The following is a 19,763-nucleotide window of genomic DNA, read 5'->3' on the forward strand; positions in this document are numbered from 1 at the left end:
TACCTATGTATTTTTAATCACATTCCACTCTTAATTAATTTACAAACAAATAGAGAAAAACAAAAAGTTTATCCAGTCAGAATTTATTCCTTATTCTTACAAGTGAAATGTGACAACTGTTTCACAAATCACATGCCCGAAGCAGTACGTGAGTTTGAGCTTCAAGCCTTCAGAATTTCTTCAGAATTCCTCAACAGTGCAAATGAATGAGCAACTAAAGTCAGATTCATCAGCCAATCAGATTGATTTATTTGTTTTTGGTGGGTGTAATCTTTAGGATATGTCCCGGTCGAGGCCTTCTAGCTGACCTTGTGTGACGCGATCACATTTTAAGTGATGTCATTTGAAAGCGAGCGTGAGATCTTGCTGACGAGTCGACTGTCATCACTGCTGTTATTGCCATTGAGAAAGAAATATTTATGTATTTAAAAACACGAGATGTTCTTTATGACCGTGTGATTGATTGATTTATTAAACAGGAAAGGAGGACTGATTTTCACTTCAAACAAATTGGTAAGTGCTTTTTGCATTGTTATAGTAACATCAGGAGTTTTCTAAGTGTAAATTAGGCTGCTGGAGCATTCAGTGTCGGATCAAGTTTTGAAAGTAGTGCTGTGCTCCATTCAGATCGGAAAGTCGGATTTTACAACGTCCTAGGAAAAGTGCAATGAAATGCATCTTGAAGTCAGAATTACAACTTGTAGGCTCGTGCAGAAATTCTCAACTCTGAATTCGCAGAGATGCAGGGGCATGATGTCACACAAACATGTCGACACTCAGGGAGAAACAAAGTAAGTGATAAACATTCACTTTATTAAGTAATATCGATAAATGAGTTTGTTTCCACATTACATGATATTAAAGCTTGTTTAACAAACGCCTGCAGAAACAGGTGTATAAAACATTATAATATATTTTGCTAATTGTACACCTGAAGCATAAATGCTAGCGCTGCAGCATTGTTTATCAGTTGGGTTGCTAGGAGACATCTCTAATGAGAGTCAAACCCCTGCTAAACTAACAGGAGCGTTGCAGTTCCGAATATCGGGGAATGTTCATTTATTGTCAGAGATAATAAGTAGGAATATCCCACATACAACTTGAATGGAACGCAGCATACCCATATACGCTGATGATACGTTTCACAAAACAGTCACGCTGCAGTTAAAATTAGGCTTGCTTGAGCATTAAGTGTTGCTTCAAGTTCTGGCTTTCAAGCATGGACATATTTTTAAAAAGTAAATTGTTATTACTAGTTAACTGCTAAATAATGTATGACGCCCAAAGGCATAGAGTGTCTTATTCATTGTGAAACTGTGTTTTCTTAATGGCATGAATCACGCTGAAGGCCTAGACTTTAAATGCACAGCCCACCACTGTGTTTACCTATTGTTAAACATTTCACCAACGTGTTTTCAAAATCATGTTAGCAACACTGCTATATTTTCCTATATTGAAGTATAGCTTTAATGTAGCTTTACCATGTGTCTTGTAGTATTGCCAACTAGCTACTTTCTCTAAAAGACGCTCTGATGCTTCTTTTATGGTGTAGCTTGAAATAAAACACTTGATTTCTGCCTTTGTTTCTTATTGCTAAAAAATATTTATTTTTAATAATTCACTCTATCTCAAACTATTAATTATCTGCTTTTATTTTGGGTGGGATTACGAATAATACTGAGTCTTCAGTATTATGCTTTGGTTTAATTTCATACTCAGACTCTGAGTGTTCAGGGATGGTATTGGGTTCTCAACTGGATTTAGCTGCGACCCCCAACAATTCCCACTCCTTCAACACTTTTCAGTACTACATAAGATTCCACAAGACTGAATAAAAAGTTAATTAATTTATTGAGTTGAGTTCCAGTAAGATCTGTAGAAGAGAGTTAACAGGTTAGCTTACAGGTCTCTCAGCAAACCAGCTCTCAGTTCCACTCATTGGAATGCTTTTATTTCTTGAACTGGGAAACTGGTGGAGGGACAGTAATGTCTTGGCCCTTCTCAAGTTTCTTTTCACAGTTGATCAGGTAGTTGACACCATCAACCACACACTGGACAAGCTCAACCTGTTAGGAAATGTCAAATAAAACTGAATTCAAGTATACATATTGAAATGCCATAGGTTTTCACAGGTCAACTATTATTGACCTACTACTTTTTTTTTTTTTTTTTTACAGATCTTGAACAGACATAACCTTTTATACTGTTTCATAATTTTACACTTCTGCTCAAACAACAATGACCTCAAACAACCCTTCAACCCTCCATTGCAATATGTCTGCTTTCTACTCATGGGATTTGCTTCTTCTTCTCAATCCAATTACAAGCATTTGTGGGGGATAAGACTCCTATAGCAGGGGATCAATTTACCTCAGATTTGCCTAAACGGTCAAGGTTGGAGATGTCGAAAGTGTCACCCACAGCCGCAGTATCAACTCCTCCTGTTCCACGTTTCTGTAGTCTAAGATTATCCAACATTTTATTAAAGCGTTTGTCCTGTTGAGAAGGATATATGGAATAGAGGGGGACATGTTTAGTATGAATTTAAAGTATTTCATACAGTAACTTAAGATTCTTTAAAATGAAGTTTCAGTACATTTAAATATAATTTATCCATTTGGCAAATGCTTTCATCCAAAGCAACTTATTGTGCATTTAAGGAATCCATTTGATCAGTTGTGTGTGAACTCATGACCTCCTTGCTGTTGATGGCACCATGATCTATCAGCTGATCTACAGGAACCCAGTCATTTCAGTAAGATCAGAAAATTATGTAAATCATTACCGGTCGTTGATTTGACATTTTCATGAAATGCTTCTTCAAGACAAACCCTAGATTGAATTTTACATAATAATTGATACAGTACATTAGTATATTCCAGACAAAGTGCACCCTCTACCGATTTAAAACTCAGATTTAACTGAAGAATGTAAGATTGTAACACCTTGCTGAGGAGGGGCAGACGGACATGGACACCAGCTCTCAGACCAGTGCCAAGATTGGAGGGGCAGGTCAGGATATAGCCCAGGTTTTCATTCCACATGAATTCCCAACCTCTCTCCTGAATCAATCTCTCCACCTGTGAGGCAAACAAGAACAAAAAAACAAACATCATAAAGAACCTTGTTTCTATGTAATTTACAGAAAACTTAATGCCTTTGTGCTTTATTGCCTTTTTAGTCCTGAATCAACAATTCTACCTCTTTCAGTCCTCTGCAGAACCTCTCAAATACCCTCTTCATGTTTCCACCTTTTTCCATGGAAATGACTCGGATGTGGTCTTCTTCATTGATCCAGATTAAAAATGATTTTTCATTGTTATGCCTAGACATGAGGAAGGATTGTGGGATTAAAAATACATTCTGTACATTTTGGCATGTCCAATCCGGTCTCATGACAAATCTTAATATCAGAACATGATTGTAACCCGCACAGGAAGAGACAGTCACAATGTCGGTGTAAAAACTGCTTTATTAAAATAAAAGCAAAGCAGGCAAAAGTACAAACAAGGGCAAATCCAAATGAGAATGGTCAGGGAAGTGTAGGGTCAAAAGCCGGGGAATCAAAGTAGTGTAAAGGGGCAAATCCGGGAGAGAGTGGTCAACGAGAGCGGGAGGTCGAAGCCGGGAAAACAGTTAACAACTAGGGCGTAGAACTAGACGGGACTAGCGGGATCAAAGACAGGGGAACAAGGGGAGCTGGCAAGCTAAGGGGTAAACCAGAGGAGTACAAAACTAGACGAGACTAGCGGGGGGCAAGGATACGGGAAACTAAACACAATAACCAACACCCGTGAAACGGATGTGCTGTGGTATTTATAGGGGAAGGTGCAGGTGTAAACAATGAAAGGTGATGAGACGAGTGCAGGTGAAACGAATAATGGGGTGATTGAGACGAGTGCAGGTGGTCATAATGTTTTGGCCATAGGAGCGTGCATGTGAGCCCGAGGAGAGAGACCTGCTAACGAGCAGGAGATCTCGAGGGAGCAAAACGAGCATGAGAGCTCGAGGGAGCAAAACGAGCGTGAGCTTGAGGGGGCAGAACGAGCGTGCGAGCTCGAGGGGGCGGAACGAGCGTGCGAGCTTGAGGAGTGAGTGTGTGTGCGACGAAGCGGGGATGGGGCAGAGGAGCGGGGTTCGTGACAGTGATGGTGAAATAGTATGATATTGCATGGGTTGGCTCATACAAAACAAACAACTTTCACTCCCATAGAGAAAAATAAACCAGGGGTTTTTAAACGATTTGATGCAAAGAATACCCAAACTTGATGATCCCCTTAGAGGGAGCCTCTGTGTGAGAAATGTTGTAAAAATTGTATTATAAAAACGTATTGTTTGCCAAACAAAGTTGGCTATTATATTGTCATTGTACTAAAGCCAAAACAAATTATTAATATTATTTGGAAAATATTTATATTAAGTTGTCAGTGTATCTGTCTTCTATTGGAGTAATGCTAGATAAAACATACCTTAAATGTTTTAAATATATTTGAGAAGACAATACAGCAGTTTTTACAATATAATGTTGTAAATATTGTATTTTTTTAGAAGTCAAAATTATGATTTTCCTGTATAATTAATGGTAAAAATGTACATTATGTTTAACAAGTAAATTATTGTAAAAAAATAAAAAATAAATAAATAATAATAATTGGGCATTCCCAGAATTCCCTGCATGACCCATCATATTTCAATATATTATATGGGAATAGTTACATTTCTTCTTATTTTTATTAAAAGTTTTCAATAACACAATAAATATTGTTTCAAAGCAGCTTTACAATGAATAGTTAATTGCAACACTAATTTCTTACAAATAAGATTTTTATTTTTTCATAATAAATCAAATTAAATGGGATTTAGTATTTTTTCCTTAATAAATGAAATTCTAAGTGATATATTTGTAGCTATTTCTATGGCTGTCAATGCAATAAAATAATCAGAATGAATCAACAGAAACTATTACAGAATGAAATGTTAATAATTTCAAACAGTCAATATTATTATTATTTTTTTCTTCTCTGAAATTTTGGCGTACCCCCAAGCAGCCCCGGACCCCAGTTTGAAAACCCTTGAAATAAACAAACCAACAAATTATGTTATTATGTTTTTCCCTAAGTTTGACCAAAAGCAAACCTAAACCTAGCAATGTGTAACCCTTGTCCAAACCCTAAATGTAACAATAATATTAATAGTAAAATCATGTTTGTGTACCATGGAAGAAAGAAAATATTGGGGTTTGGAATGTGATGAGGGAAGCATATTACAGGTTATTGACATACATCATTATGAGTTGACTATATATTGGCAAGACTACTGAAGATTACAAACTGATGTTTTTTTTTCCAGTACTAATTTTCATTGCAAAAGTCACAGCACCCAATGTCCAAGCTTTGATTAAAGCTTTTGATTCTACAGTATGAATAGTAGTTGTCACAGAGTTAATACTGTACCACTGCAAATCACTTAGTAAAACTAGTGACCCTAAGACTACTGTCAGGTTCATACGTAACACACATGCACTCTATATGGGTCCACTGGTGATGCAAGAATCATGCACCATACCAGATGCCTCTGGCATCGGGCCAATCCCGCGCCATTCCTGCACAAGTCAGCAAGGGTGATACGGGTTTGTCAAACAAGAAGTGGTCCTAGAATTTTTTAATCGAGAAAAAGAAAAAAGGTTTAAGTGTAAAAGTGTAAAAATGTTTTAAAATACTTAAACTTGATGAGACCTTGATGTGATTCAATTTTAATCTAAACATACACGAATATTGTAGCATTTGTTGTTTGTTTATATTTTCAAGTGTAAGGTAAAGTGGAGTTCCATACTTTAACCCAGAAAGTCTATACATTTTAAATGAAACATACATTTACATTGGAATAAAAAAATAAATAAACACAAATGCAAAAAGAGGAATTCTAATTTCAGAAGTACACCACTAGCCACTGATTTGGCGGTCATTTTGTTGTTAATCTGGTCTGGAAGAGAGAGAGAAAGAATTTGTCATGTGCTTGGGACTGAACCTTCCACATTGGTGTGAGCAGCCTAGATCCGTACATGCTAGACGACTACTCAAACAAAATCGATCTTCAAATAAACATTTAGTGAAAGATATTGGAACTAGCTCATTAGGTGACTTGTTTTGTGTCGAGAACATGTATATCTGTGCATTTACTCAGTTAATTTGACATACAATACAAAGCGGTACTAATCACAGAAGTGTGTAGAAAAAGAAGGATGCGAAGGACCAGAGGTGTATAGTAACTTATGCACAGTTTTTAATATTGGTACTTAAGTATAAATATTTATTTGGACTTTTACTTTCACTTCACTACATTTTGAAGAGAAAATTTATTATTTTATGGCGATACATTTCTCCAGACCCTTTCGTTATTTTTGCAAATGATCACCGCAAATAATAACAGCTGTATGTGCAAAAATGCATACAGATCGGAGATATTGATGTGTGATTCATTGAAAGAATCATTTGAGTCAAATATTTTACGATTGGTTCCTTTGAACTGAACAAACAGATTCAAAAAGCAGTCTGAACGATTCGTTTGGCGAATCACAAATCTGAATCAAAATCACTAGCGAAGCGCCTGCCAGATTACGTGTTCCGTCATCTGTCTCCTCTGGGGAAGACAAGAAACTGCTCATTTTTTGCACTAATTAATTTGGTAAGTTTCGGGTTAAACATTGTGAAAGCTGTTAAACAATGAAGTTATGTGCGAGCCTCCTGCCTTTCCTGGAGACCTGTTCACATAAAAGTAAATCGTAAATGCGTTTACATTTTACATTTAAACAAGGTATGATGTGTGTGAATAATTACCAGCACTCATGAAAATGTCCAATAATATTTATTTTTATATGTAATGAAGATGTGAATGGTCTTTGCCGAAGCAAAATGACTTTTCTGGCGGTTATATTTGCTTTGTAGGCTATCACATTTATTCTACAGGATGTGGTAACTAGGGATTTCTGGATGGTTGCTAGGGAATGCAGTTGTCAAGGTGATCTCTGGTGTGTGTTTTGGCGCATTGGTACAGCATGTGGTTGCCAGGTTTTTTACTATGCTGTTGCTAAGTTGTTTTCTGTGTTTTAGCACAATCCTTTGCAGTTGCCAGGGTGTCCTGGGTGGTTATTGGCCCAAATAAAAAGAGCCCACCCCCAAAAGTTCTGGTCACTAATATGACTCAACTCCCCCCTTCAGTGATCCAATTTTTATGGACTGTGTGTTCATTTACACTCATCCCATAAATATGATTATTTTGAGCTGATGCGACTCGAATGCACCATGAAAAGGATAGTTCATTTAAAAATGAAAATTCTCTCATAATTTTCTCACCCTCATTCGATCCTAGATGTACATGACTTTAAACAAACAAAAAAAAGATTTTCAGAAGAATATCGCTGTTATGTAGGTCAGTTCAATGCAAGTGAATGGTGGCCAGACATTTGAAGCTCCAAAAAGCACAAAAATGCAGCATAAGAGTAATCCATAAGACTCCAGTGGTTTCACCAATGTCTTCTGAATGGATCAAATTGGTTTTTGGGTGAGAATAGACCAAAATATAACTCATTTTCGACTATAAATCTTGACATTAGCGGTCTCCTTGGCGATGAGGATTTCAAGCTCGATTACACTTCGTATAGCACCATCTAGGGCTCTGTGCATGCGTCAAGCTCTAGAAAGTGAAATCATGATCGTGCCTAGAGATTCCAATGGCAAAATATAAAGTGAAAATGAGTTACAATTTGGTTTGTTCTCACCCAAAACCAACTGAATCACTTCAGAGGACATTAATTTAATCACTGTAGTAGTATGGATAAGTTTATGCTCCCTTAATAAGCTTTTTGTAGCTTGAAATGTCTGGCCACCATTCACTTGCATTGAATTGACCTATAGAGCTGAACACTTCTTCAAAATCTTTGGTTGTGTTCTACAGATGAAAGAAAGTCATACACATTTGGGATGGCATGAGCGTGAGTAAATGATGAGCACCACCAATCAAATAAGTTGCCATGGGTTTAATGAACTGTTCCAAAATCTATGCTATGTACTTTTAATTTTGATGCTTAAGTCAATTTAATATTAGTTACTTAAATACTTTTACTTTAGTCATTTTCTCATTAGCTACTTTTACTTGAGTCTGTTTCCATGAAGGTAACTTTACTTTTACTCAAGTATGACAAATGGATATTTTATACAACACTGATTGTGACATTGTCTCCGTCTCCATTATTGAGGCACCAACACAACAGTGACTACTAGCATAGGATGTGCTAGGGAAGTTGCGCTACGCTCTAGCTGGGAGTCGATAATTCCTCAGCCTTACCAAATTCCACGAGCATCTGGCCAGTCTCTAGCCATACCAGCTGCGGTGAGGAGAGGAGACACTGGCTTATCAAAGAGGAAGTGCTCCTTAGGTTGGTCATCATAAGACAAGAGCAGTGATGTCTGTTAGCGCTCAAACAATATCAAGACCAGAAAATATTTAAAACTGTAATTTAAGAGAATTTATATAACCAAATTCAACTGCCCTGCTGAAAAGACTAGAACAAAACACCAGCATATGTTGTGTTTTGGATGGTGGTCTCCAGCATGGGATGCTGGTGTGCTGGTGGTCCTAATAGGCTTCTTAACTAGCTTAAGCAGAAAAACTTTGTAAACCAACATAAATCGGAAGTTTTATGCAGATTGAAGTTTTGCTAGTGAACAACATGGTTACACTGGTATGCAATTTAGACTAGCACCAAACCAGCACTAACCAGCATAGACCAGTAATCAGGCAGAAATTTAAGGAGTTTTAAGATCAGTACATTTTTATGTTTTCTTACTTTCGCCTTTATTTATTTAATTTAAGTTTTAATATCTACCGTATTGTTATATTGTTTTTACTCTGAATTTGAGTACCAGAATGATACACTCTATAAATGCAATTGACATGGATCTCTTTAAATCTCCTTTAGTGTACACATACTGCTTATGCTGGAACGTTTTTCTGGTGTGTGTACTTACATCTATAAGCTGCTGCTGTTCTTGGTCAGTCATCTCTGTCAGGCTGTAGTATTTGCCTTCCAGGTTCTCTTTCAGTCCAGAAAGAGCCTGAACTACAACACGCTCCACTTCACGGCGTTCAGCGCGGGAGCAGGCAGGTGGCAGGCTGAGCCCACGAATACTGCGGCCTGTGCGCACACGTGATGACAGCACATATTTCTCATCAAACATCCCGGAAGTGATCTGTTCAAAGGCCACCATTAGAAACATGTTCAGTGCAACCTTGAAAAATACAGTAGGTAAAGACTAAACCTAACTAACTAAACTAAATAAATTGGGGAAAGATGTATCTTGCAAATGCAGCCCAAACCAGCCTACACTGGTTTAAGATGGTCTAGCTTGTTTCCCAGGCCGGCCAAGTTGGTGCTCAGCTGGTTTCCAGGCTAAAGAGCTGATAAGTACCTCAAACCCTTATTAAATCAGTAGTCAGGGAGAACAGCTAAGACCAACAAACCAGTTTAGGCTGGTTTAAGCATTTTTTTTTTTCACAATATGATTTTCAGTGAAGTTTTGAATGGTTATTTGGGTTTTCTGAGGACTGCAGAGAACACTACATGACTCTTTTACCTTTGAGCTTTCCAAGTCTGTTGGGTGCTTCATGGTTTTGGGGTCATAGCCATTGTGTCTTTCCTTAATGACTGGATCGAAGAGTTTAGAAAACACCTAAGGATTACAGCGAAAGTAGTTGATACAGTGCCTATGTGTGTACTTATGTAGAAAACTCAAGTTAACTCAAATTTACCGCCACTTACTGACAGATTTATACCATGGGCACTAGGTATGTCATAAAATATCGACACGTTATTTTATTAATATATTTTTGAGGCATTGATATATAAAAATTACTGCACTGCAGAATTTTGATGTTGAGTGAAATCTGTTTGTAAAGACAAATACTATTGTGTAACGAGCAGCCCTGTTTATATCTGAAATAAATCCTGATACACAGTATATCGATTATGATCAGAAAATCTTCCAAGCTTTGATTCAAGAAAAAGGCATCAATCCCAAGCCTAATGATCACACACAGAAACCAAAAAATTTCTTTATTAAGAATAAAGACATTTTAAAGAGACCAACTTAGACAAACAGACAAAGCAATCTGCCATAATTCAGCCTTGCAAGTCTCACTCTATTCTTTTGGGGGAACAATTGTCATATGCATTTAACTGGTGGCTGTTTGTTTAATTCATGATTTTTGCAGCAAGCTTATTTCAGTTGTTTGTAGCAAATTTGAAGTTTTCAAATTCTTTACTATTTCACTGTAAACTCTCGTGTTTGTATTTTATGATTACTTCACAAGCTCTTTCATGGTTAAGCAGAGAGCCCTTGTTTTTAAATTCATTATTTTACAGCAAGATTTATGATCGAAATCCTTTTGATTTCACTGCAAGCTCTTATATACTAACATAATTTTACATAATCCTTTTCAGGTAAGTTTTTACTTAAAGATTCATTAGCCAGCTTTTGTGTTTTTGTTGATTTTGCAGCAAGCTCTATGAATTATTCCTTATGATACCACTGCAAGCTTGTATTTAATCAATGATTACCCTACAATCATGGCTTCCGTACACTACACGTTCTTGCGAGTTTGCAGCGGCTTTAATTCAGGATTGCCGTTACCTCTTATGCCAAGTCTTTTAATCGACACGATTTTCCGACAAACTTTGTGATCTAGGCCTAAATAATTTCTTGCAACTCTTGTTTTAATTTATGTTCTTGGCTACTATTCTTCACAACATCATGGTAAGATCTGTAGTTTATTTAAATTGCAGCAATTGTTTTATTATTTTGTGTTCTAATTCTTGATCGAGAAGGAAAGTTTTGTCCTTGTTTCTGATGCCCGATAGGCTGAGCCATAAGTGTCTCTCCATGCTGACTAAAGCCGACATAGACCGGCCAATGGCGCGGGCCGTCTGTTTGGACAGATCCGTGGCTCAGCGAAGCTCAGAGAAAGCCTCTTCGTTCGATCGTGGTGCCCGCACTCAGGTCCTTCAACAGATCAGCCTGGTACGCCTGTAACACTGCCATAGTGTGCAGGGCAGCACCAGCCTGATCTGCTGCCTGATAAGCCTTCCCCACAAGTGTGGAAGTGGTCCTGCATGGCTTTCTGAGGAGAGTGGGTCTCTTTAGTGATGATGCCGAGCCAGGTGAGAGATAACCCACAAGTGTCTCTTCTACCGGCGGCATAACTGAAAACCCCTGTCCCTCTGCACCCACGATAGTCGAATATGTTGACGTCAAGGGTATGAAGACACAGGAAGTATAAGGTTTCTTCCATGAACGAGAGAGCTCATCATGTAGGTCACCAAAGAAAGGAAGGAACTGATATAGTGTTCCCTTCCCTTCCCTTCCCTTTTTTGTTTTTGGGCCACCAGACAGAAATATGTCTTCTAGTTTGGAGCATTTGGGGGTCTCTTGTTCATGTGGCCAGTCTAACTGTAGTCTGGCCACAGCCCGAGTAACCACCTTGAGTAATTCCTCAGCCGCTTTATTATTGTGCGTAGAATGTACAGCGGTTCAGCGTCCCCCTCTTGAACCAAAGAGGCGCCGAAGCACGCTTCAGGCTTACGAGAAGGATCAGCTGGATCTGGGGAGAGAGCGTGCGATAGGGACGGACCCGTCTCTCTCTCCTCAGCCAGATCTATGCGAGAGCCCCATGATGAAAGAGTGGGCACTGGCTCTTGGAAGTAAGCGAGACAAGTGTAAAGCATTTTGACTGTAAACAGATCACAATGCTTACACCGCCCTGCCCCAACGCAAGAGCAGCATGCTCTTCCCCCAAACAAACAAAACAAAACTGGTGTATGTCCGTTTCAGCCATAAAGCGTAAACATGGGAACACACACCGCTTGCTTTGTTTATCAGTCATTCTTTTTCTTATTTTTTTTTTTAAAGAAAAGAGAAAGAGAAAGGTTTCTACACACTGCCTAACAATTCTAACTCCTAACAGAGGAAAGTAGAAAGTTCTGACAGTCCAGAAGCACAACACACACAGAATGATCTGAAGACAAAAGATCTGACGATGCACCTGTGACGCATCTATATATAGCCCTGCTACAGGTGCATCCAATTGATGTCACCAGCAGATGCTATAAATTCTAGTCAATTTCATTGACGTGTTGCACACATATTCAAAGCTGGTCACACCTAAAACTGTTCCCAAAGTGCTAAATCAGCGCAGCATCAAAGTGTAGCTTTTTGACAGGGCACACATGCTAATCTTTCTGAGAGTTGGCACAACTGAACTATATTAGTAATTGTACCTCATATAGGGCTGGGACGACGCGTCAACGTAATCGATGACGTCGACGCAAAAAATACGTCGACGCAAAATATGCGCGCCGATTCGTCAGACCAAAACAAAGATGGCGGCGCCAGAGAGTAGAAGCAAAACGAGTGGCTCCTCAGACTACCAGAAGTGCAAGGCGGCACGCACTCGTTCATCTAAAGTGTGGGAATTCTTTAATTTAAAAGGAAAAAATTATGTGATATGTCGTCTTTGCAAAATGGAGATGGCTTTCCATTCTAGCACCACGGCAATGCACCAGCACTAGGGCTGGGATGACGTCGACGCAAAAAATACGTCGACGCAAAATATGCGCGTCGAATTGTCAGACCCAAAACAAAGATGGCGGCGCCGGCGCCAACACGAGTGGATCCTCAGACTATCAGAAGTGCAAGGCGGCATGCACTCGTTCCTCTAAAGTATGGGAATTATTTAATTTAAAAGGAAACAATTCCGTGATATGTCGTCTTTGCAAAATGGAGATGGCCTTCCATTCTAGCGCCACCCGGGAGCAGCCGCAGATGACAGAGCACCGTAAGTTTTTTCAACTCCCCACTTTGCACTTCGATGTTGGAGTAGGCTATAATACGTTGTCGACACCTAAAGTTTTCGCTTATAGCTATTAATAATGCGCTTATAGCTATGAATGTCGTGAAAAATACATAGAGGTCACTGGCAACGCGCTGACAGACAGGACCAAGCAGGTAACATTTAATAAAGTCTCAACTTTCAAATTTGGACATTCAAAGAAAATTAAACCATAAATAGGCCTACTATTTTGTGGCTCTTTAATGTGTCGTGACAGATTGCCTCAGTTATGCTGCTCGTGAACCGATCATCTTTTCCTTGGTTAATTTATAGCATCAAATAGGCTAAACATGAATGTAGCCTACATCAGAAGGACTGTTGTTTTAACCACGGAAAGATGTCAGTACAGTAGCCTACAATCCATTATTCAAATTCACCGACGTTAATCTTCTCTCTCCTGACTACTTTGTCGGACAAAAATGGCGTATTATGATTGATTGATCAGATCACCAGTCAATCAAACTCCCAGCAAATGTTTTTTTTTTTTTTTACATTTTATACACCCCCACCCCCGATGAAACCGGTATTACCGGTGTTGTCACAAGTCGATTAATCGAATCGAAATCGAATCGGACTGGAAAAAATGAATCGTTAGATTAATCGATGCATCGAAAAAATAATCGCTAGATTAATCGTTTAAAAAATAATCGTTTATCCCAGCCCTAACCTCATAGCTTTCCTCATCACCAGCCACCATGCCCACGGTCTTGATGAAGGGATGACCAGGGTTGTCCACTCCAGTCTGAATGCATTGGTCAAGGCTCCAGTTATTGGGAGTTAGCTTGTCCCTCAGAGAGCCATAAATGGCAGGGGTCAAAGCAGAAGCCATGCAGTTGTTGTGTTTGCGCAGATCTGGGAAATCAGCACTGTGAAAGAAAGCAACATAATTATTTCAGATGAGTCACATGCAGTCTTCCTCAAAAATTTGTATTCATTGCATTATGCACCGGTGTTCTTGGTTCGGACAAAAGACATTTCCTCGTACTTCATTGAAACCAGGTAAAGGTACGGTTCTTATTAATATTATTATTATTATTTAAGTTTCATTTTTAACGATATGGTAATACATACAAAATGTTGTGCTGTTCATATACAATTTGTGTCAAATCAAAGCAAACTAACATGCTCTTAGTGTTAAAGGTATCTAATATTACACATACAGTACTTAACGTATGCTTGTATATGGCTAGTCATCTCATATTGCCTTGCATTTGAAGCTTAGCATGGACAAGCAGGCAATCTTATGTAGTGAGCGAATGATGCGTCTGCACTCAGTACATGAACTTTTTCCAAACACAAAACGATCAATAAATTCCTCCTCTTGTACCCAGACTTGCTTTTATCACTTGACACACTATGATTACTAACAAATGGGTTACGAGTGGGACTCCACTCAGCAACCTTGTAGGTTGTGAACTGTGAAAAGGGAAAATCTGTCAACAGAATTATGTAACCTGGGTGGGTACAGCTTCCTTTTCTCCCCAGCAGAGACTCCAGAGTCCATCATGATGTAGCTGGATACCAAGGTGCCTGCGCCCAGGCTGGCCATGATCGCAGCCTTGTTGCGTCCGGATAGCATTCGCGTGAACATGCTTGCCATCTTTACTACTCACACACGTTTAAGGACTGAACTTCACAGCAGAGGACAGCTATAATAGAACAATAGTATGGCAGAAAATTTCTTCAGTTAACTGTTGTGAAGTTATTTTATTATTAATTGTAATTCAAAATATTAATGAATTATATTTTTACAACCTATTTGGTTATTGTGTATTGGCTGTTTATTGTGACTTTGGAGGTTGAACCTGCAGGTGTAATAGATACACCTGTAGGTTCTATTGTTTGTGCTGCATGTATCAATTACATCAAATTTATTCTACAGATGTGTCTGATCATCTATAATGTTGCCTTTTTTCTTGTCTACTTAAAGGGACACTTCACTCAAAAATAAAAAATGTTCTCTTCATTTACTCACCCTCATGCCATCCCAGATGTGTATGACTTTCTTTCTTCTGCAGAACACTAACAAATATTTTTAGAAGAATATTTCATCTCTTTAGGTCCTCATAATGCAAGTGAATGGTTATCACAAAATGTAAGCTCCAAAAAACACATTAAGGCAGCATAAAATTTATCCAAATGACTTCAGTGGTTTAATCAATCTTCTCTTAAGCGATCCAATCCATATTTTTATTAAAACCAAAAAGTAAAAACATTTTTTTTTTACTAGAAATACTGAAATCTGTTTCTTTTGAGATCATGATTTCAAGCTCTATTACACTTTCTAGCATTATCTAGCACTCTGCACATGCGTCAAGCACTAGGAAGTGTAATCGAGATTGAAATCATGATCATGCCTAGAGACTGCAATGGCAAGATGCACAATGAAAAAGGATTTACATTTTGGTCTGTTCTCACCCAAAACCGATTGGATCACTTCAGAAGACATGGATTAATCTGTCTTTGGAGTTATTTTATTCTGCCTTTGTGCTTTTTGGAGCTCCAAAGTTTTTGTCACCATTCACTTGCATTGTATGGACCCACACAACTGAGATATTCTTCTAAAAATCTTTGTTTGTGTTCTGCAGAAGAAAGAAAGGCATACACATCTGTTATGGCATGAGGGCGAGCAAATGATGAAAACATTTTCATTTTTGGGTGAACTATCCCTTTAAACACCTTTAAAGTTTTTCCATGATATTGTTGCCTTTGGCTCCCTCACTGGGGAGTTTGTCAGGAACTATTATTTTGTAAAGTTACTTTGGAACAATATGCATAGTTAAAAGTGCTATACAAATAAATAGAAATGAATTAAATCTATACCTGGTATGAAGTACATGAAAAGGAGTTCTACTTCTTCATACTGTTGGTGTGACATGTGTCCTCTTTGACCTAGCTACACGTTGGCCTTTTCCACTTGGTAGTATCCAAATACACATTGACTTTTAACTTAATGCCAGAGTAATATCTGCCATATTAAATTCCAAATGTCTCTGCCCAATGCAAAGCAGCTCGTATGTCAATTAACGTACAGTTATCAGGTTTCATTAAACCTTTAAAATTTGAATGAAGAAAAAAAAATCTAATTAAAATATTCCACAATATTTTTGAATATAATGGGAATATATTATAAAATAGAGTAGTGCAAACAGTGCAAGTACAGTTTCCATCTTATAATGTTTTACAATTATGCAGAACTGTCTAACTGACTCTGGCAGTGTCCAAAAGCAGCAGATTTTAAGTAATGGTGCCAAGACTCTGCTAATATCAGTTACTACAGTCACATGATATGATGTGTGTCAGAGGTGCTTACATTGGGAGGGTGTGAGACATTTAATGAAAAAAAGGAAGCTAAGGAGTTTGTTCAAAATTAATACTGATATAAATCATATTAACTGGATCAACTACTTGAAAAGTTGAATAATAATAATAATAATAATAATAATAATAATCCAGGTCCTACGGACTCATTCTATCACTCGCTATGAAATACTTGATGTCATCCCAAACCCACATAACTTTATTTTCTTTCCGTGAAACACAAGAGGAGATTTTGAAGAATGTTGACGTTCTTTATCAATAAAATAAAAGTGAATGGTTACTGAGGCTGTCAGTCTCTAAAATTTTGCTTGACATCTCCTTTTTTGTTCCACAGATGAAAAAAGTTGGCAACACTTTACAATAAGGTTCGATTATTAGATAGCAACATGTTAAAAAGAACTAACAATGAACAATACTTTAATAGCATTTATTAATCTTGATAATTTAGACATGTAATACATTTTTAAAATCAGAAGTTGTACATGTTAACATTAGTTAATGCTCTATGAACTAACATGAACTAACAATGGGCAATTTTATTTGTATTAACTAACATTAACATATAATAATAAATTATTTAAAAACAATATATATCATTCATTGTTAGTTCATGATACCTAATACATTAACATATGTTAAATGAATATTCCAGGTTCAAAACAAGTTGAGCTCAATCGACAGCATTTGCGGAATAATATTGATTATCAAAATATATATATATTTTATATGACTATATTTAATATGACTCCTTTTCTTTAAAAAAAGCAAATATCTGGGTTATGACAACGCAACTCCTAAAACTAAAACAACTGTAAAAATAAGGATTTAAACAACATTACATCTCAAATAATACACAAGTTTAAACAGAAATATTAGTGTAAGAGCTTTTATAAAATTACAAGCTTCACATTTCTGCCTTTAAACTCTTCAAAAAGTGGCCTCTTCACCTCTATTGAAGGTGCCTCAGTGTAACCCAGATTTTAGGGGTTTTTTTAAGCAAAGGAGGGGCAAGTCAAAATACATTTCTGTGGTAATCAATAATATGTTTCAAATACAGTCGATTGTAAAGTGTAACCAAAAAGTCATAGTTGTTTACAACAACATGAGGGTGAGAAAATGATTACACAATTTTTATTCTGTAATATATAACATATAATGTAATATGTAAAGCTTTATTGCACTCACCTGTTGGATCAGAAGAGGTCCTCAGGCTCCCAGAATAGTACACTGTTCACAGTATAATGAGGCAGCACCAGGCTTGTGCTCAAAATAAAAGCTCATCTCTCCAGCCAATCCTATTTCATCTGTCAGCATAACAGCATGTCTCTACTGTCAATTCGTTCTGTCCTTGAGTTCTCCCTCACCAGTGCAAACCTTCAGTTACGTGCCAGTGGTAGAGTACACGTATGGCGTATGAATGGTTTCACACTCTGTCAGGTGCTTCCTATTCCTACATGCTTACAATTATCCACCACAGACATCATGTGTGTATAGTATTTTACTCTTGGTGTTTTTATTTGTAATTAATATTAAATACAGTTTACAATGTTGAGTCCTTTTATGTATGTCCATTTTCAGAGAAAATGTCCTATACATTTAATATTAATAAGATATATTGCTACACAGATTACCTACAAAGCTATGTTAGCTGGACAGTATAGGTAAAGGGTGAAGTTAAAATGGTATATGAATTGTCCGACCCAAGTCCTTGTGCGTTATCTGGTTTTAAACGAGAGCCCTACTGTGGCTCAACCCTCCTTCCTAGGATGAGAGAGAGTGAGAGTGAGAGAGAGAGAAAGAGAGAAATAAATATGCATATTTGGACCATTGGGAAAATAAAAGTAAGAATCAAAGCAATTTGTAATGTTATCTAAACAGACAACATGATCTGGCAGAAAAGAGAGACCTAGAAATTGGGGCCTAGAAACTTCCAAGACTCTAAGTGAACATATTATGAATCTGTGCCATGAACATCTCAAGGTCAGTGAATCAGTTTCACAGTAGCCTGATAAAAATAGTTCTGGTAATCGCTAAAAAGGCATGTGATCTGCATGGCAACAAAGGCCAACACTACTCTCTTAATTAAGAGGGGACATAGACTCTTTAAAAAAAAAATGTTTCTCCACAAATAGAGTTGTAAACGAAGGTTCAGCGGAGCCTGATAATTTGATCAAGCCAATGCAAATAAACACTCACTGATCACTTTATTAGGTATACCTGTACACCTACTTATTCATGCGATTATCTAATCAGTCAATCATGTGGCAGCAGTGCAATGCCTAAAATAATTCAGATACAGGTCAGGAGCTTCAGTTAATGTTCACATCAACCATCAGAATGGAGAAAAAAATGTGATCTCAGTGATTTTGACTGTGGCATGAATGTTGGTGCTAGACGAGCTGGTTTGAGTATTTCTGTAACTGCTGATCTCCTGGGATTTTCACGCATAACAGTGTATATAATTTACTCAGGATGGTGCAAAAAACAAAAAACATTCAGTGAGTGACAGTTCTGCGGACAGAAACGCCTTATTGATGAGAGAGGTCAATGAAGAATGGCCAAACTGGTTTGAGCTGACATAAAGTCTACAGTAACTCAGATAATCCCTCTGTACAATTGTAGTGAGAAGAATAGCAACTCAGAATGCACAACACGTCGAACCTTGAGGCAGATGGGCTACAACAGAAGACAACGTCGAGCACTTTATTAGGACCATAACGTTCCTACAAAAGTGCTCAGGTAGTGTACAAGTTTACTGTTTATCTTAAAGTTTACCTCTCTGATCACTGGGGTGATATCCACAAGGTGACTTATTATTTTAATTTTTTTGTACCTTTAGTTAGAGTCTATGTATCTTAAAGGAAATGTGTGGATCCAAATGTATCCACGTTATGTTAGGTGTCTTTAACTATGCAGTATGTACTTATGAAACTGATTTAATGTACTTATGTACATCTGTTGTTGCATTGTATTTATTTTTATAGTACCTGCATTTAATTACATCTATAGCAACCCTAAACCTAACCCCTAAAATTATAAATCCAAATATCACTAATAACTCCAAACATCGGGATACAGATGCACTGTCAGGAAAAATTGTATTGTATTGAGCAATGTGCCTTTAAAGGTCCTTATGGTACAAGTATGTACCCAAAACAAGTTATCAATTCTGTCCCACTTTATATTAGGTGTCTTTAACTACTATTAATATTAAAATACATACAATCCAATTTATGGATTTATTGTGTAACTATAGTACATGCTGTTTTGCTAAATTCTCACAAGATTCACCTTTGCTGCCACTGAGGTTGAGCTGCATGTAGGTTTAAGGGTAAGTTTAGTGTTAGGGTTCTAAGTAACCCAGATGTTTTCTAGATTTCTGGAGTGATTAACATATCATAACATAAATTAACTGCTCTCACTTTGGCACTTCAGTGATAACTAAATCTATAATATGGTTATCAATTCAGTGCAGAGGCAATTATTTGTTTGTTTGTTTG

At 37.5% G+C, this 19,763-nt stretch overlaps 1 protein-coding gene across 2 annotated transcripts; it reads right to left on the minus strand.

The window, feature by feature from the left end:
* Positions 1-834: 834 nt before the first annotated feature.
* ckmt2b (creatine kinase, mitochondrial 2b (sarcomeric)) lies at positions 835-17,611 on the minus strand. Of its 2 annotated transcripts, none has more exons than XM_052098494.1 (10): positions 17,449-17,611; positions 14,397-14,591; positions 13,610-13,808; positions 9,633-9,728; positions 9,027-9,248; positions 8,344-8,429; positions 3,202-3,325; positions 2,946-3,080; positions 2,371-2,496; positions 835-2,066 (listed from the first exon to the last, which is right to left on the minus strand). In XM_052098494.1, exons 2-10 carry the CDS (start codon positions 14,540-14,542, stop codon positions 1,950-1,952), a joined length of 1,251 nt encoding a protein of 416 aa, XP_051954454.1. In that variant the 5' UTR covers positions 14,543-14,591; positions 17,449-17,611; the 3' UTR covers positions 835-1,949. The 2 variants fall into 2 exon arrangements, with proteins under 2 accessions (XP_051954454.1, XP_051954445.1); XM_052098485.1 differs by lacking the exon at positions 8,344-8,429 and adding an exon at positions 5,566-5,651 and having other exon boundaries at positions 840-2,066; positions 17,449-17,610.
* Positions 17,612-19,763: the final 2,152 nt, after the last annotated feature.

Source organism: Xyrauchen texanus, chromosome 3 (genome assembly GCF_025860055.1).
Source record: "Xyrauchen texanus isolate HMW12.3.18 chromosome 3, RBS_HiC_50CHRs, whole genome shotgun sequence".
NCBI lineage: Eukaryota > Metazoa > Chordata > Actinopteri > Cypriniformes > Catostomidae > Xyrauchen > Xyrauchen texanus.